We start from the raw sequence: 24,736 nt of genomic DNA, 5'->3' as shown, positions 1-24,736 counted from the left end.
TTATTTAATCTGTACTTCTCTATTTAACCTTAAACTAAGTAAAAACTGGAATAAAGGGAAAGTAAGAACCCCTGTATACAAACACTCACATTGAGGTGCAGACACACTGGCAAAATTCAGGTAGCCCAAAATGGGAGATGACACTTTATCCCTAATTTGTACCAGTAGGAAAATGGCTGTGGAAGGATGTAGGCTGGGTACAGAGTGTCAGCCTGGGTTTGTATTCACACACAGAGCCAAATGTTAAAATATATTCCGTCTTTGAAGTTTCTATTAAAATCCCACCAAAACAACCTCTTGAGGAAGTTAAACCTAAATCTGTGCTCTGTAAAAATTTTAATTTGATAACCACCGGTTTGCATGAATGAATTGTATTAAATATAACTTAGTTTACTTATCCATTTTAGGACATTTATTTTGGCTTGTAAGTGTGGTTTTTTTTAGAAAGCTTGTTAAAGGATATGTAAATTTGATGCTCACTGCACATCTTTATATATAAAAAATCAAAATTCCAATGCAAATCTGTAGCCTTGGTTGCACTGTAGCAATATGTTTCTAGTACATTAAATACCAGAAAAAGAAAAGTTGGGAGTGCATTAAGTCAGATTCTGGATTAAATAATTCACCAAACCTATAGTATTTCCTTTAAAAAAATTCTGACTAAAAATCAAAGCTAGTTTTCAGAGATGAGACAAAAAGACCAATTAATAAATAACTACTTTAATCTTAATTCTTTGATTCAGACTTATTAAAATTGTAATTTTCTCCTTCAGTATTCCTCAGTTTGCTCATTGGTTTTCATCCCTTTTCATGTTCTTAACCAGATATAAAGCCCCTAAACAGGAATGTATTTAAATGTTGACTTGGTCTTACAAATGACAACGCAATACTAAAACACAAACCAAGAGTACCTAATGTTAGCAGTATAACAACTCACTTTTTAAGTAGTGATACCTTATTATACGATACTACATTCCAGCTCTTTTATTTTTTTAAATAAAATAATACCTTAATTTATTTGTATTCCACCAGAATGAGTACATTCATTGCAAATTGCATGCACATAAAAGGGAAGCCATTTGTAAACTACATGATATCTTAACAATAAATCGTATTTGATCTAATACACGATGGTAGTGCATTTCTCGTTAAAACTGCAAGCTTTTACCAAAATGAAACCAAACTCTTATTCTCTTTATAAATATTTTAAATAATTTTAGGTACATGTTTCATACCAAGTATATAAAAATAGTATTTTTAGATAAATTAGGAGGTTTCATTTACATGACAAATAACGTGCAACATCTAAGCACTCTCTAGCAGCTCTATTTGGTTGATTGTCTAGATGACATGCAGCGAATGTCCTTTGCCTTCACAGAACTGACAAAAAGACCAGCAGGACCCACGATCACCTGAAGCAAACAGTGCCATAGATATTGTTTGGGAACAACAGTCAGACACTCAGGGAAAACCTTTGCTTCGATGAACAAAAGCCACCCACAGTTCTTTGTGCTAGACTTCCAGCTGCTCTGACCCTCAGGGTCTTTGGACTATCACAAAAGTCTGTCAAACAGACAGGTTATATCTGTATTGAAAATGTTTTTTCAACATGCTTCTAGAATCTAGAAATTTTTGTTTTTCCTATAGTATGAACCATTACCTTTTCTTACTTTCTATAAGTCTGAATTTTCATGTTTGTTAGTCTCCATGATAGCCAAAACGGGGATCAAATAAAGCAGTCATGCAGTACTCTCTAAAGTTGAAACTGGCAGCTGTGGAGCATGCTCTGAGTACCACTTCACTGTTTCTCATACATCTATGGCTTGGCAGTCTTTATCTTTAACATCCCTTGTGCTTGTCACAATGTCTATTGGGAAATCTGGAGTCTGTGCAGAAGTTACTCCGGCTGTTCCTTCCAGGTCCCATGATCCTGGCAGGTTCTCAAGGCTTAGTGAGCTGATTGCTCCTTGGCTAAAGCTCCCTTCCTCTGATCTGCTGGGCAGCACTAGGTGCAGTGATGCCTCTGATGAAGAGCATACTGAAGGAGAAAGGGTTGCTGAAATAGACTGAAGAGGAGTCAGGGTAGTGTCTGAATGGGGAGAGGTGCATCTTAAAAATTGCAGATTGTCTTTCTGAATTACCTGATACTGGGAAGGGGAATTTTGAAGGCCTGTTGTATAATAAAGTTCACCATCCATAGAATTTTGCAGGTTGGGTTCAGTCCTTTGGGGACTGCTGCCTACAGAAGACAGATCTGCATTCCAAATGTCACATAGTGTGTTTCCACGACAAAGTTGTGCTTTGGTGCAAGTGAAGTTGCCAGCTTGCATGTGAGAGCAAGGCTGATGTGTAGTCCAAGCCACTCGAGGCTGCAGACTGTCCAGTGTGGGACTTCGAGATAGGCTGTGCACAGCACAGAATCCTGGAGGCTTCTGGGACGTGAGTAGGTTTTCCAGAAGGTGCATCACATTCTTCATATCCTTACGTAATTGTGAGACTTCTTGACTTAAAGATGTCATCTGTTGTGAAAGGGCAAAATATCACAGTATTTATTCATGCACCATGCTTAAAATATGTACACATATCCATCCCTCTTTTCTTTCTAGCAATAGCAACTTTAATCTTTGGCACAGTGTTTCTACACTAAAGAAATGCATTTTGCTAGTGTATATGTGGGAAATATTCCTTCCAGATCTTTAATTTACCTGATTTCAAATTATTTTCTGTATATAAAAAACGGTCATAGGATCAGAACTGAGATGATTTCCAGATGCAGTATGACATCAATATTCTCTTGATCAATTGTTAAATATTTTAAACCACAAAACTTTCTTAGTAAACAATTTCATGCTGATGAATTACATAAAAATGAGTTCTTGAGAAATCTTTTTTAGAAATACATATGAAGTATACTGCTGTCTTTATAGCAAAATAAAAGAAATCCATATTCTAAGTTGCTGGATGCAAATAGTAGTTAAATGAAAATCTTGTGGACTACTACAAAAAAAAAGGGGGGGGAAACCTGAAAACTCTAAAACTCACTTGCTACCTATAATTATTTAAAAAATATAAGATTGTGGAACAGTTTGTTTCCATGCACTTTTGAGTATGCTTGAAAGGTACTACATATAACAGACATTAATCCATTGCATAGATTTATCTGGTGCATGTGCAAAAGGAAGAATCAGATTTTTAATTAGACTTTTTCTCTTAAATGCTGAAACTGCTGATAGCATCCATGTGGTTCCATAAAATACATGAAGTCTTTCCTCAACACTGCTGTTTTGGGTGAGGATCAGATGGGCAAGTTCTGAATCTGTGTTTTAAAGTTGACTGGCATTTTAACATTAATGGGCATATTTTTTATGCCTTTATAAGGATGTTTTGGCAAAGAAAAGTCTAGTTCAAACATAAAAGTAACCCATTCATAATTTCAAAGGGTAGAAAGTAAATTTGTGTCCATGATGGTTATCAATCTCTTTTAGGTCAAAGCACCATCATTATAATGAATATAGAGTTTCTCATAATGATGCTACTCTGTTGAAAAAAGACATGACTGCACATTAATCTTCAAGCTACATGTCAAAAAGAAAATAGCTAATTCAGGGAGCTTTTCTTTAACATCAGTTAGAGACACCACTGATTAGATGACCTTCACAAACTAATTTTCATTGTTCTGTCAGGATAGTTCTGAAGAAATCTGCTGAAATACATTTCAGGCTGAGTTTGATTCTGTTATTACAGGCACAATTATTATAAAGAAATTTGGAGAAGAAAGTAGGAAGTTACAATACAGCTCCTATAGATCTATTTATTTTTCTCTGAGCTGAGAGGTCAAACCCAAATTATTGTTTAATAATTTTATAATGATCACACTGCCTCTGGAGATAAAATCCTTAACGGGAGAAGACTCCTGAGTGGCAGGTGACAGGACCTCTGTCTTTGCACTTCTCTTTCTTTCTGCCTTGTCTAATTGAGTCATGGTAGATAGAAAATACCATGAGATCCTCTTCTGTCAGCAGAGATTAAGCTTTGAATGCCTGGTAACTTCAGTTAATGTGAGCAATTAAAATATGCTGCCAAAATGCTCTGTGAGCAGGCTTCCCACGGGGTCAGAGGAGCCAGTGAGGGTTATTGGTACCATCAGACTGTGAGAAAACACAGTGAGATTTCTGGACAAGTCAACCTCACAAGAACTCCTATGTTCTGTTGGACCCTAGGAGATGGTATTACAAAACCTCCAAAAGCTTTTTTTGGGAAGGATGGGGGAAGATAGCCATGGGTTTTATTGTCTATCTAGATTTACTGGTCATCAGTTCTTTTTAGGATCATCACTGGCCCCTACACCTCATGGATACAGCAATGATTTTCTGTGCATAATTTCCAAACTTGCATCATTTTTCAGGGCTTTCTGCAAATATGCAAATAAAAATGTTGACACTACCTTATGAATATGTACCTTACCTAAACTATGAATGCTGTGTGAAAATATCCGCAATTTTAAAATGTCTTGTTTGGTTTGAGTCTCGTTTTTGTTTTCCATTTCTCATCACTTATGAGCTTTTTAGAAGTTGAATCATCATTTAGCATATTTCTTTTGTCAAATTATTAAGAAAATACAGCAAAAATCAATCCCAGCATCAGCACTTGTGGCAACGCTGAATTTCTGTTCTTTACTACTTGCTCAAGTACCCAGATACTCTGCTTTTGATTTATCAGCTAGCTCATAGAATGTTTCCTTCTCACAAACTTGCTCTTGCACCAACATAGGAATTTAACTGATAAACCCCTATAAAGTAAGCTTTAATCATTTCCAGTAGGATGATAGTCAGAATAGTTATGCCAAACTTAATTCACCACTATCAGTTAGTAAGATTTGTTTGGACCCATTCTGGATGTCACATACACAAAAAAATATGTAGCTTTCAGGATTTTACAATGACAGGATGAAAAGATTAAACCTCCAGTATCTATATTGCGATTAATTATAATATGTCTCTATATTATTGTAGTCCTATACACGCATAGCATACTATTAGTGTTCCTACCAACATTACCCTGTTTATGCTATTATTTTTATACCCTAAAGAGATCCCTGAGCAGATGCAAATTAAAAGGTGTAACGGGGGGGAAAAAATGTTATCAGTACTATTAAAAATTTCACAATGTTTGAGAAAGTGCAAAAGAACAGGGATTAAAAGCCAAAGGAATTTTAAGTCTATGAAAGAGAAATTGAAAGCAGTATGGTTTCTTCTTGAGGAAAAAGGGCTAATTCCTGGCATGCCAGTAAGACTGCACTCTTTTTAGGAGATCACTGATTATTGCTAGGCAAAACAGCTATTGGTACAAATGGTACCTGCTGTGCTAGGCAGACAGCTTTAAAATTATCTCTGAGATCCCAAATATACTTGAAATGCTGCCTTAACACTTCCTAGGACTTGAAAAAGATACTGCAATGTTTCCAGATGTAGAAACTGGGTTTTATACAGATTTAGCTTCAAGTAGCAAGAGGTGCTTCTCAAACTGGTTGAAAGCGATGTGCTGGTGCCTTTTTAGTAGACTATGTTATCAGGAAAGAATATATTCAAAATAGAGGTTAAAATAAAAATTTCAGTAGATGTATTTTGTATTTTAAAATTACTTTGGCAGTTTCAGAAGAAAGAGTATTTTTCTTTACTACCAGTATTAAACTGTTCAGCAGTTTGAGTATTTTGTTCCATGTAGTTAGGTAGGAATGGTGTAATGCTTGTTGCTCGTTTAAATGGCTGAACAAATTTATTTTTCTTCCCATTACATATTCCAATATCTATGTTTTAAAGACAAATTTTAAACTGGAATACCTAGCTATCATCACTGTTCCTGGATAATTCTGAATGTCCTAGGGTGACTTTAATAATCAACCCTAAATTTAAATAATGGATAAAATAAGACTTCTTTTCTGATTAGATGCTGATTAGATTCCTATTTGTACATATTTTTCTCACCCTGTGTTTACTCCCTTTTGAAATTCAAACTTCAGACCCAGATATCTTCCTGCTTTGACTCTTTCTAAAAACCCAAAGAAGTGAAGATGAATATTGGCTTCTTGAGAAATGGAAGCTGTATTTTGGCAGAGTGGAGGAGCTGCCTGGCTTGGGCTGCATATGGCAGCTTCTCTATTCCCTTGCTTGGTTTTTCATTAAGTCAGGGAGATTTTCAGCTAGAAAGAGTTGTCTTTGAAGCTCGGATTAACTAACTGCTGGTATTCTGTTTCTTACTGACTGCACTGGTGAATGAATGAAACAAGAATTGACCAGGGACAGCCTCTTCATTGATCATCTATCAGCAGCTCTGTGGCCATTGGTATTGTGGTGACAGATGTTTCTGATTTAATGGCTTTAGAAACAAAGCTACTTGCAGAAAAAAAAAAATCCAGTGCAGCTAATCTGAGTTCAGATTAAACCTATAGGATTTGTGCAATGATATGATGACTCAGTTTCAGTGACATAAATCCAGGAATCTGGAAGGTTGTGCAATTGGCTTTACCATGTAAGAGTAGGAAATTTGGTTGTCTGATGACTCTCTAGCCAGCTCTTTGGTAGTTCCAGTGACCAGTTTTTCTGGGTAAATTAGGACACCAAGATTATTGCTATTAAACACACAAGGATAAACGAGAGAAGTACAAAGGACTAGAGTATTTAAATATATTCAAGTTAACAGAGGTCCCATGAAATTCAGTCTAGAAAAGGGGTTCCCAAACTGCAGTTTAAATAATAATTTGTGGGAGTGAATTATTTTAATAATAATTCACTGGGAGTGAATCTGGTGGGAAGGGGAGGGGAGGCAGAGCGGTATGAGAGGAAACTTGGTTAGAAGTATAGAGCACCTGTCCTCCAAGGAAAGGCTAAGAGAATTGGGATTTTTCAGCCTGGAAAAGAGAAGGCTTTGAAATAACCTTCTAGTACCTAAAGGGAGGCTACAAGAAAGATGGAGAGGGATCATGTACAAGAGGATGCAGTGACAGGACAAGGGGTAATGGCTTCAAACTGAAAGGCAGTAGATTTAGTTTAAATATTAGGAAGAAATTCTTTACAGTGAGCGTGGTGAGGCACTGGAACAGATTGCACTGGGAGGCTGTGGGTGCCCCATCCCTCAAAGTGTTCAAGGCTGGGTTGGATGAGTCTCTGAGCAACCTGGTCTAGTGGAAGGTGTCCCTGCCCCTGACAGAGGGGTGGAAACTGGATGATCTTTATGGACCCTTCCAACCCAAACCATTTCATGATTCTATGATTGTTGAATGTGGACTCCTGCCTTCAGATTGGCAAAGAATCAGGATGGTGTCAGCATAATGGTGGCAATAAGAAAATCAGGTTTGGAAATTACTGCTTCAAGGAATTAAAAATTACCAGAGACAAACTGACTGACTAGCTATTGATTGAGAAAAAATGGAGGATTGTGGAAATCCCAGGTGGCTGGGAGAAGAGAAGCTGGCAATGTGTACTGATGAAAGGAAACCTGAGGTAGTATATATGATGTTGGGCAAAAATATTAAGCATACAATTTCTGTAAGCATCTAAATGAATAGTTAAAAGAAGACAGGCAACATTATGGTTCTTAAGAATAAACCATAGCAAAACTATAATTCTCTTCTTTAACTGAAGAGCTGTTTTAAAATATAAAAAGAAACTTTAGATGTAATATTTATCTTGTCAGAAGACTTCTAAGATGTTACTGTCCATCTGACATTCTTCTAGAACTACAAGAAAATATGAGGGGGACATAATCATCATAAGCTGCATTCTTACATGATTGGAATGATTTATGACCAATAGCTTGCTGTCATCCATGGACACTTTAAGATATTCTTTTCAGCATCCTGTCCAGATCTGTTTTTATTTAATGTTTATTTTCAATGCCTAAATGGAATTCATGTTCACTTTTAAATATCAGTAATATGAAATTCAAGAAAGATAAATCTTAAACATTACATCTGAAAAGAAAATGTCAGAGGCATAATTATGAAGTTCTGCCTATGCAGAGTATTATAGAAAATAGTCTATGGAGGTCTGCTAAATGACACTTTGTCGGCATTAATCATACTCCCAGGATCCATAAACAACATATCTTCTTTAATTGAACTCTACAAGGGTTTTTTTTCCACAAGGAATTACTAAGGCTGCTTGACATTGTGTACTTTGTCAGTGACTTCCAAGATGAAACCAAAGACAATTCAAAAGAAAATTATGTCAGTGAAAAGCTTTTAGCAAATTTAATGGGCAAAAAAAGTCAAAAGAAATTTGGTTTGCTGAGATTTGCTGGAATAGCGTGTTTCCAGAATAAATTGACTTTAGAAGGAGAACACCAATCAACTTTTTCTTACGCTCTTCTAGGCAAAAACGAAAAAAACTGTGAACTTATGAACTTGCATACCCACAGGCATTCACATTTAGATGTTGGGAAAATAGATGTTATGAGTACAGAAACATTTTGAAATGCCTGTTAGATATTAACTGGACGTCATCATCTGTCATGGTAATAATATTTTTTATTCAAATTTGAAGTCAGTTTTTGGTGTCCAGTTGATTTGTATACTGCATGGCTGCCTCTTGGTTAATTCCTTTGTCTCAGGTGCCTTTCTACCAAGGAAAAGTGCCAGGGGCACACCACAGCATATGGGACTTATACCATGTAGGTGCAGTGTGTTCTGGTTAATATAAAAATCTAAGCTTCAGAGCATCAACTATTTTTGTTACATTCATCAGCCAATGCCTATTAAACTAACACTAAAAGAAGAAAAAGGTTAGCTGGAAAGGCTTCTCTACAGCTATCAAAGTATGAGAGTAGAGAGACAAAACAACAAGCTTCTTTGGAAACATGAATGTCAGTGCTAAAAGAGATGTATTTTTAAAAATCTCAGTAGGCAAAGTGAATTTAGTCTGCACGTAATGTTTAGAAAGCTTTTATTTCTTCATACAAATGATATTTGGTTTTATGTTTTTGCTTTAATGTGAAATTTACATGGCTAAAATCCAAAATGGGTAGATTACATTTAATAGTTTTTATCATCTATAAATGTCATTAGTTCACTTTTTGCCACATTTTTCTTGATTGAAGGATGTTTTACAAACCAAATCACTGGGATAGCCTTGCTGCAAAGTAATTTCTCTTGTGTGCTGATAGAGTTATGAACTTGTTAAGAAGAGCATGTATTTAATTACTCTAAGTCAAGCGAGTTCATTATATGAGCTCTCAAGTCGCAAATTGAACTTTAACAATATATCCCCTATGTAAAACTAGAAGCCTGACTGGCTTCACCAAATTTTCTTTTGTGGCCTTGATTATCATTTGCATATATTTTTAATATTAAAAATGCATTTTTTTCCAGTACTGAGAGGAGAATAGGATTGATTTTTGTCAGCTGGAATTGAAATACATTTTAAAATAATATATGCATAAAATTTATGATTTGGAAAATAAACATATTTGTTTAGGATTGTTCTTTTTGTTAGTTGAAAGTTAAATAGCCCTGTGAACATATTTTCTCTGTTCTGCATACATGCCAGATTGCTTATTTTAAGTACTTGCTTTTAAAAAAACCTAAAATTAAAAATAGCTGAATTTCCACTAAGTGCTCCAATGTGGAGCTAAATAGAAGGCAATTATCTAGCTCAAAACCTGACCCTATTCATATTTCCTCATGTTTGTTTGTTTTTCAGTTGAATGGGAGAAACGTGAGTACTGTGCTCATTATACTGTTTTAGTACTGTAATTGTGGGATCTACTAATGTGGTAAGACATTAAGACATGGAATCAGCCCCCAGATTTCTGAAGCTGAGAGAGGCTGCACTGAAGCTGGGTTGCATATGAAGAAACCAGGGGACATGACAAAGCAGCTTGAGTTTGTCTTCATGCACTGTATGAGATGGCCTTTTTATCTGAGCTCAGAATCATGTACCTGTGTTTTTGAATGGAGAATATGTACTTGTAATTAGGGGGGGGAAATATGGCTAAATATTGGGTATTTTTCTTATTTTAACTGATCTGTTTTAAATAATTCAGGTTTGGTTTTTCAAACTGAATCAAGATATTTCTCTGCCCTTTTCATGCAGTGGCTTTCAAATGATAGAGAGTTAAAAGCCTTAAAGGATACAGGCAATGGGACAGTGATAGGCAAGTGCTTTAATCTAAATGTCTTGTCTGTCTGTATACCTCAGAAAATCTGCTTAGTGGTTTCCTATTTTTACTTTGTGGGCTCCTTAGTAGTTATCTATGATTGCATCAGATAAGTGGTTGCTTCTGAAAATATGATAAATGTCCAGATACACTCATTTGATCAGTCTTTGCAGACAAATGCGTTGGAAAGACCAGGTCATGTGTAGAGATCTCTGCAAAGGAAGGACACAGTCTTGTAAGGCAGAATACTCTTCCTGAATTCTTGCTCTGCTTAGTTTGTAGGAGGTCTTTGAATCAAGCTTTCCCCAGCTCAGAAAATGTACAATGCTGGTAAATATTGAGTAACCTAATCTTGAAACTATTGCTTAAAAAACTGTGTTTTTACCAGAACAAGAACCTGAACCCCTAGCTCTCACCTGCTATATACTGAAGTTACTGAACTGTAATGAATATCATGCCTGCCTTATTCAGTAATTATTTATTCTAAGAGGAAGGGACAAACATGGTAGGAGATAAAGTCATCCTGTTCCAGTCTACCTTGCAATACTGAACTGGGAGGAAATTCCTGTATCAGCTTGAATGCTCAATGAGCAGTGAAGTTAGGTGAGGAAGTGAAGAAGGTGGTTAACTGGCTGAGCAGCCAAACCATGGAGCTGTATAACAGCAATTAGGGGTGTGTTCAAGTTTGTCCCACATCCACTGTGCTGACTCTGGAGATTACTCTCCTTAGAGGAAGTCTGTGCATCCATTACTACTAAAGTTAACAAATCTGAGAAGTGAAACAAGGCACTGACTTCTGTTACTCTCTTAGGTAAATGAAATGGCCTTTGGATTATGTAGTGAATGCCATATACCTAAAATACTGCCAAGAGCTCAGTTGTATTTCTAAAATAGGTATAGCTAATTTTGTAGAATTTTCTCTGGGGTAACATTTGCTTGCTTTGCTAACAAGAGACTGTATTAAAAGTCTGAATGGATAGACACATGTCTTTTACCCCCCATGAATAGCTGAAATGTTTCTAAGCTAACTAGTGAACTGTTGTAATACAATTGCCTTTCATGAAAGCAGTTATTTTTGCATTCATTCATTGATTTCTGATCTCCACTGGAAAATGTATTAATGACAGTGTTTACTGCTGCTGGCTACTTCTGACCTGTTTTCTCATGTTTTCTTTACCAGGAGGAGACTGTATGTCTTTAATAGCTTTGTTTCTGACTCTGCTGGTATTTTAACTACTGCTAGTAGTCTGCTGCAGTAACAGTGCTAACCCATTACTGGTCATCATCAAATGATCGAATGATGAAAACACTGGGTCTAAAAGAATTCTATACTTTATACAACAACAAAAAACTTCAAGCAGCAGCTACTGTGGATCAGCAAGGCTACTCAGAAGCTCCTTTGGGTAAGCACCAACTCTGTACTATCACTTCAGAAACTCCAGCTGGGTATGTTTGAGTACATGTAGAATATGCAATTAAGCAGCCATTCAGTCATGCATTTTTTCCAATGTAAATTTTGATCCATGGGAGAACTTGGAGGATACCCATCCATCTCTGGGATTTGAGCCCAGAATATTACCTATGAAATCTAAACCTGGTCCTATCGCCTGTGTTATGTTAATGTGAATGAACAAGTTGCATAACATTTTGTTCAGATAGTATTATTAGGGTGAAATTAAAATTGCATGTGGAGAGAAACGACCTTCAACGTGTGGAGGCTTTTTTTCTTTTTTTGATTAACATATTGCCCTGCTCCAAGATTTATTTATTTATCACTTTTCACCAGAAAAGCAATGAGAAGCCCAGAACTGTTCCAGTTGAAATGTTTGTTTAATCCACAAAATGCTTGCCTTGGAACATCTGTCACCGTGATATATTTTCCAACTGCCTCTTGTGGATAGCCATATAATACATCCTCCTATTTTAAAAATGACTGTCCTCAAAAGGGATGAATCAAAATGACTTGTGTGTTTCAAAAGCATTACATAGGAAATATAATTTTCTATCATGATGGTGGTGCCAATGAACATCTCAAAGGTTTTTTTTTTTTTAGTTCTTTGACCAAATCCTATAAAAACCCTTAGTTTTTTAAAACCCATAGTCAATGGGGAATGAGACTTTTTTCTGAACTCCACTGTTTGACATACAAATGAGATGATGCATCCATAGTAACTAACTAACCATGCATGCGGTCTTAGCTCAGGATATTTAAGTTATCTAATCAACTTAAGCTGACTCAGGATGAAGGAGGTTTATAAGCTCAATACTTTGTAAGTGGGAAATAATAGCTAGATAAAATATACACAATAAAGAAGAAAAAAAAAAGCCTGGACATTTCTGGTAACTAAAGAGCGCAGGGAAGAAGTGAAACTGTGTAGTGGGACTTATTTAAATGTTTCCTCATGTGGAAGTATAAGGAACTGTCTCCAATCTTTTCACATTGAAAGACATAGTAGTATGGGAGCAGATTTTAGTCTTGCAGTACCACTGTGAAGTTAGTCTGATGCTTTAATATTGTTAGCTAAAGTACTGCCAGGGCTGTGTAAATGAAACAATTTAGCTACAGAACATCTCCTTAGGGTTGGATTGATAGTTGATTACAGGCTTGAAGTTATTAAAAGGGAGGAATAGAAAGTGTCACTGAACACTATTGGCCCTGCATTCCTCAGGTTGTATTGCTTGAGCAGGAAGGGATGGAATTCTCTTTCATCCTAAGAACAACACAGGTAAAGTGATTTGAATCATTTTATGTAAATTTGAATGTGAATGGATTTGCGCATGTCTTTCAAAGAAATTCTGTAAAAGCACAACACACGTCATGACAAGAAAATATGGGAGAAAGAACTTGGGGAAATAATGAGAGGAATGAGACAAATAGGGGCTTACCCAGAAGAGACTAAATCCTAAGAAAGCCAGATACAGTAACCTCATTCGGGTTTTAGCCCTAGCATGTGACACAAACTTTTATGTAGGTTTCATGTAGAAAATTATTCTGAGAATAAGTTAAAAGCCCTAAACTTCCCTACATGTAGGAACCCCATCCAGTTTTCTAAACTCATTTATAACACATTTATCATATTCCTGAGTTTTCTCCAGCATTCCTTGAATCATTTTTAATATCCTTCAACCCCCACAAAATCTTGTTACCTCATTATTAAGCCTGCTGATCTGCTGTTTGGTCTCTTCTGCTTTGATAACGAGCACAGCAGCACCAATTTCAGCCTCTGAAAAGAATTCAAATTCATGTAAATGACAAGAGTATAATCACTTAGAAATGATCATATTGTTCTTGCACTACACCAATCCTTTAAATTTAAACCTGTTTTACAGTTGGCTAGAATGAAAATTAAACCATATGTTTAATGTTAATTTTATAATGCTTGAGAGAAGTGCAATTAATAAAGTCCATAGTGCTCTCTTCACTCTGGACCTGAAAAAATGAAGATGACAACCCTGGTCCATCCATGTGACACTCAGCTCAACACTTTTTAAAAATCATAAATATGACTAAACTTCAATTATTATTTTCCTGCTTGGCTTTAAGAGAAACAAGATATGTCCTAGTTGCCCCCATGATAAAGGTACTTAGCTATATGGGAGCTGTTTACTTCTAAAAGAGTGTTGGAAACAGTCCCTCTGTCTCTTTTTTTAAATCTTTTTCCCCCCTATCTTGACAAGTTGCATTGCTTTGTGGTGCTATTTCACCAACCTTTTCAGGGTGTAGGCCTGAAACTCCTTGTAAGTAAAGGTTTTCACTCTTTTAAAAATCTATTTGGTTCCATACCCTTCCACTTCTCTAAGTTTTTTAAAAAATGTTAAGAGCCAGGTTTACATATGGCTATTAATTAATTGGGTAAGTTTTTGTTTGGTTGTTTTGGTGGTTTTTGTTTTGTTTTCTTCTTATTTATGGCTTGTATTTTTTTTCAATTTGGTATTAGAATGTTTTTATGTTCAATTTTGTCCTTGTGTTTAGCACCTTCCATGACCAAAGGTTTCAGAGCATGAGGCAGATTGTACAATTCTGGTAAAGCATAATGCATGAAAAACCAGTTCCTTCCACAAACTGTTTTATCATGACTCTCTGTTAGCAGAAAAACAACAAATTGTATTTTTTTACAATGGTGGCACTGAAATGGTACTGAGAGTACAAATATGTGTTTAATCAATTTATGCCACTAGTGAGGATGAAAGAAATAAAGGGGAACAAAAAGCAGTTATGAAAATTGTTTTTCCTAAAAAGTGATTTTCCCAGGCAATGCTCACCTCCAGTTGTAGGAGATAACCTGGATTCCTGATCCTGATTTCTGACCAGCCTGAGCTGATCAGAGCTGAAGTCAAAGGTTTGACTTTCTTCATTATGGTTTCCATCCTCAATCCCATCAACAATTCTGTTGAGAAAAATTGGAGTAATGGAGCAGTTTCATAAACATCATGTCCATAATATGGTTGTAAAAATTACTCCTAAAGGGCACATTTTTAAACAATGGTAATTTTTTCACAACATAAAGTTTAGAGAAAAGCACAACCTATTATATTGGCATAACTTCTTGTGAGTTACTAAAAATGAAAATTACTGATAATGGAAGCAATGTGAGGCCAAGTGTAATTAACTGAGGTTTCAAAATTTTAATGAATTTACTTTCACAGTATATTCTGGGTCCAATCCAAAACTACATGGACAATATTTTGCTTTTCATATCTACAGTAATCTGTTGCAATTCTTCTGCACAACCTAAAGAGGCTTCACTATGCTCTTGTGAAGCTAAAATCTCCTTGCCCATAGTCAGGGTCTTAGATTTACTTAGGCAGAGCCTAAGCCTGAATGTAATATATTTATGAAAACATCTCTGTAAACTTCAGTCATAAGTATCATTTCCATGCAAATAGTTATTCTAAATTTCTTTAAAATGAGCTAGTTCAGACAGGGAAATCTTGTTTGCAAATTTCATACAGGAAGATGCTCAGACCAGCCTCCAGTGTACCAGTTACATTAATAATGGTATTAGATCTGACTGTTAGAAAAGGTATTTTTGCCAGTTATTTCTACCCATGCATAGCAGTTATCTCTAATTTGTAGTGTCAAGAAAGGCAAAGGAAAATAAAATAGGAGCAGTATTTTATACAATAATCGATTTCTGCATTCAAAGAATAGAAAACAGGTATTGGAGGAATTAATACACAGTATTAAAAATATGTATAATTATGACTATTTTCTGCTGTCAGCTAAAATAAATTGTGCTATAAAGAGAACTATATTAAAGTCAATAAAAGAGAATCATACAACTGCCAGTTGTTGACTGATATGAAGCATCAATTTCTTGTTTTGTCCAGGAACAAGCTTCATATTCTGTCTTACAGCAGACAGATGATGTAATACTAATCTGGAAGGGCTGAGATAGAAAACTCTTAGCCTCTCAGTCATTTGGGATAAATTTGTGATGATGGACACTTTTCATCTAATAAAGATTTTTTTTATACTTTTCATCTAATAAAGATATTTTCAGGAAAGCTTCTTGACTGGAAATGCTTGGAGAAAAAGAGCAAACAACACAGAGATATCTGTGATGTATCGGGCTTGAAAGACCCATGTAACTCAGACCTCTGTATGAATACCATGTGTGCTTATCTTTTTTGGCTCTTCCTGTGGGTTTAGATCTCCATGTCATGTCTGTGTTCATGATGCCAGTTGGATGTTACTAGACTTGACTCTAATCTTAATCAACCTCTGGTAGAAGAGGAGACTCAAATGTGGTGCTTGAGCAGCCCTGGCCTATACTGCTATCTGCAGCTGAAAACCAGAATGATTACTTTGTTTGAAATTTGCTATATAACCTTTTTAATGTCATTTGGCCTCACTGCTTCAAAAGGCAAATTTTAAACACCAGTATCACTTTTGTAGAGGTTTCTAATTATATAAAATGTTAACATTTTAACTGCCTTTAAAGCACACAGTAGAAAGCTTACTCAGATGTGACCTGGAATTTATAGATGCTACATTCTTTATAGTGTTTTAAGATTCAGACTAAAAGGAAATTATATTAGCACAAATACCTTGTTAGGAGTGCCAGGCTTCTATGTGGAAAATATATAATGTGCAATATGCTTATTCATATACAAAGATCTGGCCTGGGGAACTGCATAACCTAGTAAATTGAAAACATGAGGGGACAAAGGTAATTGGTAAGCCTCACCCCTCTCTGAATCAGCTATTGTACAGCCCTGAATTCTCTCTTGAAGACAGAAAACTCCACTCTTAGAAGCCAAAAAAAAAGTCAGAAAAGATTAACATGTGACCTCTTCTATCCAGTTGCTTAGGGCTAGTGTGCACTCCTCTGTGCGGGTCTAAGGAGATTCAATTACATAAAACCTCCTCCTAGGGCTGCCTTTATTATCACTTACATTTTCTTCCTTTTGGTGCTTTTCCACTTCATAGGCAGAACCCAAAAAGCAATTGGGAAGACCAGGGCTCTATTCTAGAAACTGCGAATCTAGCTTCTCTTCCTTGCACCAAGAGCTCTTTAAAAACTTGACCCAGTCTCTGGGCTTTATTGCTTTCACTGTGGGGTACAAAGACAGAACCTGAAGCACCTGTAAAGAATTCTAATTAGTTTCCTTAGGAAATATCCACAGCAGAAGTTTCTTAAGAAACTGTGGTTATACACCTCAGAGCAGCACTGACTGGATATTTCAATCAGAGTCTTGTCTTTCCCTTGCCTTCCTTGGCCAACATTTACCAAATGTAAATGACAATTTTAAATAAGGTCTTATCAATTTTAATTAGGGTCTTATTTTCTCCTTAATGCTTACAAGGAAACACTTAAGACTATTTTTTAAAGTGGTATTAACTTGTCAGTTTAAATATTCTAATAATATAAACTCCTTCTAGGACATAACATGAAAGTGTTTTGTCTGGAAAAAAAAAGATCGAAAAACATATATCTTGGTCCAGTTTTCCAGCCTAATAACAGGATTAGCCTACAATTATAAAATTATGAATGGAAACAGGAAATAATATATTCAAACATACATTTTCATATTTCCTTTTGCAGCCTTAGGTGCCAACGTCTGGCTGCATAAGTTCAGAGCAATAATGAGCAAGACTATATTTCAGCAGAAAATATAAAAAGTAGTTTCTCCCTGAATTACCACTTATTTTGTGAATGATAATGACCTTTACTTATAGCTGACTGAACCAAAATCCTATGAGATCTAGAAAAACAAATGAGAAAATATCACATAGTGCTATGGTTTTGTTGGCATAGCGGTGTTCTGTCAAAGGTTGGACCCGATCTTGGAGGTATTTTCCAACCTAAATGATTCTGTGATTTCTATGATTTTATGAAAAAATTAATTGCTTTGTATCCGGGTACTAGTTGAAACTTGTCTGTACTATTAAAATATATGATGAGGGGGAAAGGGTTCTATGTAATCTTCCATGTCATTTTTATAATTGCATGTCTAGGGACTTGTGCTTTGACAGAGTTAAACAGATATTTTTCAAGCTGTGGGTATTTCACATTTGCAATGGCAAGTTCCTGAAACTTCCACTCTGCCTCTAATGAATACAGGAAGTGCTTGAACATGTAAACCACTTCAATTTATAGGAGACAAAGCTTGAACTGGAAGATGAACTACTGCATCTCCTTGTATGTATGCTTGTCATTTCCCTAAAGAACTGGTATTAAAACTAGGATTGCACTGCAGCAATTTAGCAGCAGGTTACATAAATCACTTGTAAGTAACGTACAAATTAAAAAATGGAAATGTTTTAAATTTTACACTAGTAATACCTCAATAAACTGTCATACAATGCTTCTTTGTGTTAAAAGACACAGCAAAACAGATTTGCTAAACTCTGTATTTAAAGTCTGTATGACTTCCATTATCAGATTTCCTGTCTCCAATGAAAAAAACCCTCTAAATATTTTCAAAAATTGCTTAGCAATTGTTTTCCATTATAGTTCTGTACTCCAGTAGCTTTTTTGTATTTTCTTGGCTATGCTATAATTTCATTCATTTGCTTTCTAAATTTTTCTACTTCTGATGGACTCAGAATGTTTCATAGTGTTATTGGGGAAATGAATATTATAGACAAAATGATACCACATAAGGCCAGACTATTTAAATAGACATTTTTGCAGTTGCTTGCCTTTTTTAGTGCCCTTTTTGTGGGTAAAAATACTTTAGTTTGCAATAAACTTCTAAAGCCATAACATTCTGCATAGTGTGCAATGGTTCCTACAATAATGTGGGATTGAACAGAAGTATAAACTATTAAAGAATGACTCTTATAGTGACAAAATCGTGGTATTTTTAATAGGAGTCAGACGATAGATAGGCAAATGATCATTCATAACTATTACCTTGGGCTCAGATCTGGTGGGCCGCTGGCAGTCAGTGCTGACAGGTACAATTTAAGGTTTTTGTCCTTCCTTTTGGAGTAGTAATGGATCTCTGTTTCATGTTTGGCTCGTGAGGGGTTTGAACTGCAAGCACGGATGGGGGAATGGAAGGGTACAGTTCCTGAGGCCAGCTGCTTCAAGTTTCTCCCTAGGTGGCTTTTGCTGCTTGCACTCTTCTTCTGCTGAGAGCTATTTGTGCTTCGTGTATCAATTGGTGAAAGGGTGCTGCTTTCTTCTTCTCCCTCCTCTTCCTCATCTTCATCTTCCACAATTGAAGGGAGTCTCTTCTTTATATTTCCATTTCCCTTGAGCTCTGTCTAAAATAACAAATAATACGTAGTAGTGTAAAATTCAGAGCCTGATATTGCAGAAACCCATTTTTTCTGCTGTTCATTCTGGAACAAACCCAGACCTAACACAGCTTTCTTTTCTCATTAAAGAGAGCTCTTTTGGAACTTATCCATACCTTCAGCTATGGCTGTATGTGCAAATATAAGAAAAATACAAATTAAAAAAGGTCACTCCTGACGCGGTCAGCAAACCCACTGCAATATGTTTTCTTACCAAGAAAGAGTACACAACTAGTTCTTACAAGCCATTTGCCATATGTACACTTGAGAAGATTAGTTTTGTTTAGCTGAGGCATTATTTCTTGAATGTTATGCTACCAGAATCTTGGTGGTCCACAGAAGAGATATGAGGCTGGTTATTCAAATAATACCACTTTTTCACATGGAACCTTTTATAATGTATAAATGGCATTTACATCAGTTAGCTGAAGCCCAGTGGTCTCTGTGTCCTTCTAAATTTTTGTAACTGAAGTAATTGCTGGGATGGTAGACAGACTTTTCAGTTCACTCCAACTCCTGTTAATGCACCAGTAGTGTGATGGTTTCAGCTTCAGAGCTGAGTCATCAGAAAGCAGAGATATGTCTGGTTTTGAAAAAAAATGCAATTTAGATGCTTGATGTTGGAATCATGGAAATTTAGAGCCAACATAGACCTGTGCTCTATAATTTATATACTGATTACAGCAGAATGTAGGAGATCACCGGTTTTTTTGGAGTAACAAAGTATGCTGATCATGAGTGCCGACACGTGCCAACATAGACAAGATCAGACCTTAACTCAGAAATTGTTCCATTTATTCCCATGGTACAATTTTCTGTATTGTTAGTAGATGAATGGCCTAAGGCAGACTCAGGTTCTAGGTCAAATTAACAAATCAAATGCAACTTCATGGTTTCAAAGGGAGTTGTTGTTTTTAATTTTTTTTTTTTTTTACAGGCTAGTCCTCTTAATCAAGCTTGATTAAGGCACTGCTAGCTTTATATAGAAAACCTCAGATGACCCTGCATAGTCAGAAATCCCACATTCAGGCCAAGTGAGAATACAGGCTGGGTGAAAATACAGATTTGGGGAATTTATCCAAATATTCTAAGCCCCTCTTAGCATCTGTCCAAATGTTCTGCAGCATAGGTTTAATTCTGTTACAACACACTTTGGTTGAATGTATGCTTTTCTCTTGGTGTGTGTTTACAGATTTAGTAGTGTCTTAATTTGAGGTATATATGAAGAGGTAAGAATTCCAAGTTTTGACAGAAGGCATGTCTTTAAAAAATAGAAAAGCCTTGTTGTCAACTGTAGTAGTCATTCAAAGGCTGTCATGATGATTAAATTGTACAGGACCTGGCACTGATACTGCCTATACTCTACAGAGAACGAGTGTTACCCATATTCAAAACTTTGGCTTGGGTAGCCATGTATCTAGAATGTAGTTGCTATAAGAGGATATTCAAATTTAGTACCTGGGAGAAAAGATCATAAGCTGTTACTCATAAAATGGGCAGAACTATCTGCAGGATGCTATTTAAATTCTCATTCTGAAAAAATTGAAGTCTGTTTTCAAGAAGGAAAGGAAGGAGTTTGTTCTGGTTATAATTATGTGCACGTTCAAAGTGAAGCTTGGCATAATTAAAATGTGATCAACATACCTGGGATAGTGTAGGCTTGTTGGATAATTTTGATATTACCTGCAAAAAACAAACCAAAAGGTAGGAAGTATGTACATCTGTACAGTTTGGATTCCAACGGGATACAAACATCTAAACCAGAACATTTATGTACAAGAAAAGACACTCATGATATTAAATAAAATGGTGTATTAAATTAAATGGTGACATAACACTGAACTAAGGATAATCCTTGCAAACAGGTGCTGTGAGAGTAAAAAAAAGTTGTTTCATCTTAAATAAAAAGCAAGTTAATGAAAAATAAATTATTTTACTTTAATAAAAAGTAGATCAAGACTCCAAACCTGCAATTAAATCTAGATGTATGAAAGCATGGCTGGTAGATTTCAGTGCTGGTTTGGTGGAAGTGCAGGAGCAAGTGCTCTACTTTGGCCATGCTTAACTTTAGCTCCTGTGCCAGCCTAGTCTGTATGTGAAGATGAACTAAGTATCTCCAGCATCTTTGAGGAATTTTCAAAAGCAGTGGAGGTACTGAAGCAAGTAGGAGTAAGGTAGCCTTGAGGGAGAGTGGTCTAACCTATTCAAGGCCCTATATTTTCCTGTCTTGAATTACACAGAAAGTAAAACAAAACAAAAGGAAAAAGCAAAAATGATGCAACTTCAAGAGTAACTACTTCTAATAAAATCCACTGGAACTGCTGAATAATATCTGTTGTGAAAATTCTGCTGTTTGTTTGAATGGCCACATCTTGACTGTGGGCAAGTCTCTGGCTGCCTATATACTGTATTTATATGAATATTTCAGTCTGCCAGGTAAAATTTTGAGAGATTTTTTTCAGCTTTCCTAAACCCACATATCAAGGCAAAAAGTGCTGTAACCCATCAGTCAATTTATTTTTCTCCAAACAAAGGTAGAAGTTAGGCATTTCTGAAAGTCATTTGAATGTCTCTGTTTGACAAGTGTCTTCAGAACACCTAAATTTTCAAATTTAGGCACAGATTTGAAAATAATAATTGTGTGTAGTTTTATAATTTTTTATTTTGTTCCAAGTCTTTCAGGTTAACCTAAAAACTGTTTTGTACTGAGGGTACTAGTAGTGGTATAATATACAAATACAGAATATTCTAAGTTTTTGTAAGCAGAAATCCTACTCCACAACAGCCAAGCAAGTAGCAGGTGTATCATTAAATGTAGAAATACTAATAACTGCCTAATAGAACAACTGCAATAATGAGGCTATGTAAACAAAATAACTGCTGTGTTCTTACTGAGTTAGATAGAGTACTAGGTGATATTAGCAGAGAATGAGATGTCAGATACTGAAGTCTCATAAGTGGCATTTTAATCTATGCCAACTGAAAAATCAGTATCTTCAAGATTCAGGATGAGAGGAAACTAGAAATGTGCTAAAATATTAATGTCAGAATTAGGAAGTACTACTGGCCTTCTTTGCACATATGTTTAAAATATTAGTTTAAAGTTGTGCCCAGAATTTTGGGACATCAGTTTGCTTGGCTTCTAGGCACAGCAGGAATGTTAAATAGCAGCCTTAATTAAAATTCCAGGCAAATCCAAAATATTAGCAGCTTCACAAAAAACATCTCAGAAAGTACGCATTTTCCTGCTGAAGGTTTTAGAAGTGAATTGTCACTTGTAATTTGTAAAGTGGGTGAAGATTTCTCTCACTTTTTGTTTTAATGTTGCTGTTTTTCCCTCCTAAATACTTGTTAATCCTGACTGTACATCTTGAAAACACAGACAAAGAAATCATTATGTGGGTTTTAAGCTGCATGACCGGTTGCTAGCATTGTGCCCTTGCTTCTGGACCTCCCTGCTGCTGCTCAGCACAGGAGCCACAGCCACCCATCCATCCCTCTCTGCTCTGCGTCACCCTGCCTTGGTCACTGCAGCAGGGGGAAGCTGGCTGCACAGCAAATGGGGTTAGTGGCAGCACTTGGTTGCCTTGTGACCTTCCCAAGAGAAGGGTAAAGGAATTTTTGAAGGCAGGTTGCTTTTTGCAAGGAGAGGAGGGAGTGTTCTCAGGAGGCCGTGTAGCAGAAAAGAAGAGTAAGTACAAACATGGAGCCCATGATGTGAGAAGCTGCTTATCAGACTTCTCCTGCTCCCCCAAACAACCTCCTTTAATCCACTGGGGACTATTCATTTTAAAATATCAATATTTTCAGACTGAAACTATGGAACAATAAACTATGGACCTATAAGCTATCTTTCCTATAGCACAAAATCCACAGTAAAGAGCCTTGTAATTGCTTCTGTATAAATGCACAGCAACCGTACTCATTCCCTGTCCTGCACACACAAGAGGGGCCTGGGCTTTATGGCTTAGTAGCTGAAAGCTGGCAAAGAAACTAATCTGTGCCCAGAGAGAATTCTCAAGGATTTTGCTTCTAAACTTGTTCCAGCACCTCCTCTCTGTCTCTCCCTCCAGTCTCAAAGAGAAAAGATGAAAAAGAACTTGGACAAAGCCAGTCAAAGTGCAGTAAATTAGAAGTCCTCATTATGCACACAGCTTTATCTTTGTAAAAATGTAGTATCAGAGTAAATAATTAGGAGGTGGTGCCCTAGTTTCTAGGACACTAAAACCTTTTATTTAGGGCAACACACTAGTGAAGTCTTCTATAAAATGCTCTATTTTTTCCTTATGCCAAGAGTGTGCCAAATACCTCATATGCCTGCCTTTTAAATGAAGTACAACTCTTAAAGGATAAGGGCTGCTGAAAGAAAAAACACAGATATTTAACTTACTATGCATTGAGAGAAAACCAGAAAGATTGATGTTTGCATGAGTAATGTGAAATACAGTCAAAGAGCCTAAGTAAAGTATGATTTCAGCCGTGGTTTCTCTTTATGTCCTGTGAAACCAGCTACAAAATTTAATTTTACAAGCCAAAACTATAATAGATCATGCACCAAAAGCAGACTCATATAAAATTCTTTCATGTATGGAATCACAAATCTAGAATCTTCCAATTATTTAATATCTTAATACACAGAATTTAAAAATTCAGTAATCCTTAACTTGCTTTATTAGAAGCACAAAAAGAATATTTCTCCATCTGAAAACACTAGTGGTTTGCTGTTGGAAGACAGTGGTCTGAACATTTTTTCAGTATCAAGAGGCAGTAGTCATTCATAAAGAATCGCTACCAGGAACCGGCACCAGCTCAGGTAATTAGCTGTACAACGATTCAAGATGAATTCCAATGATAAAACCCGACAGAGAAAAATACAGAGACACAGCTAAATTGGAGGCTAATGCATTATATGTCCAGTCAGTAAGTTTGCATGCTGGGGCTCAATAGAATGTTACCAGTGTTTGCTTGTCTGATTCTTGTTGCCTTCACAAGAAGCAGGAATAAAAATACAAACATAATTTCACTTATTTTCTTGTAATCTTTGGTACTAAAACACATGAATAATTCTTTATATTGAGGACTCAAAAGGATAAAATACATTTTCAGGAAAGGATTTGAAATCAAACGGGAGTATTAATATTCTTAGTCAGCATCTAGAAATGGGAAAAGCCCATTTAGTAGCACTGGCAGGGTGGGCAAAAACCCCAAGAATGCACACCAGATGTTCTATTCTTTGAATATTTACTGTATGGTAATGGAAAATATACAAGTACATAACAGGAGATTATTGTACTGCTGCAAATCTTAATGCCTCACATGTGCTCTGGCCTCAGTTTTCTGTAATTAGGAAATTTTTAATGAAATATCACAAGTCCTCTAAATCACAAAAGACTCAATCACTCACAAAGAGCTTGTTAGATAATTGTTTTATACTGAGCAATTTGCCATCCCCACCCCCTTTGTGTTTTTTCTTGGGTTTTTTTTTTTCCTTTTTAAGACTTTCTATTATTCATTGACTTGTTTCTGTATTTTCTCAGGGTTATTCTTATCTCTCTTCCTCACTTAATGGACAGATAAAGAAAGAGTATTTTGTGGAAGCAGGTGTTTTCAGCATTCTCTGATGCTTCTTCCAATGCAGACTACATTGAATTGGCAGCAAAAGTTGAACACAGATCTGTCACAGGTGTTTTGTCCTAGGGAGACAGTAATTGTGAGTTGCCATGAGCTCTGCAATCTCCTGTTAAGTTGCTGTCCTGAGTGTTTTGTTTCTTTGTAATTAACTTGTGAAATTGGTACAAATGTTCTGTAACTGACTGCTTGTGGCTGGCTCTG

At 36.1% G+C, this 24,736-nt stretch overlaps 1 protein-coding gene across 1 annotated transcript in view; it reads right to left on the bottom strand.

Annotated features, from left to right (window-relative positions):
• Nucleotides 1-704: 704 nt before the first annotated feature.
• KCNH8 (potassium voltage-gated channel subfamily H member 8) overlaps nt 705-24,736 on the bottom strand; it is a 176,956-nt gene continuing 152,924 nt past the window's right edge. The window contains exons 12-16 of the mRNA XM_036379185.2: nt 20,549-20,587; nt 18,516-18,871; nt 14,416-14,540; nt 13,300-13,376; nt 705-2,519 (exon numbers count right to left, since the gene is read on the bottom strand). Of these exons, the coding sequence (XP_036235078.1) occupies nt 1,809-2,519; nt 13,300-13,376; nt 14,416-14,540; nt 18,516-18,871; nt 20,549-20,587 (1,308 nt within the window). The 3' untranslated portion in view covers nt 705-1,808. The remainder of the gene's footprint in view (nt 2,520-13,299; nt 13,377-14,415; nt 14,541-18,515; nt 18,872-20,548; nt 20,588-24,736) is intronic.

Source organism: Molothrus ater, chromosome 1 (genome assembly GCF_012460135.2).
Source record: "Molothrus ater isolate BHLD 08-10-18 breed brown headed cowbird chromosome 1, BPBGC_Mater_1.1, whole genome shotgun sequence".
Lineage (NCBI taxonomy): Eukaryota > Metazoa > Chordata > Aves > Passeriformes > Icteridae > Molothrus > Molothrus ater.
Note: the sequence above shows the minus strand (reverse complement) of the source record. Positions and strands in the feature narration are given on the sequence as shown.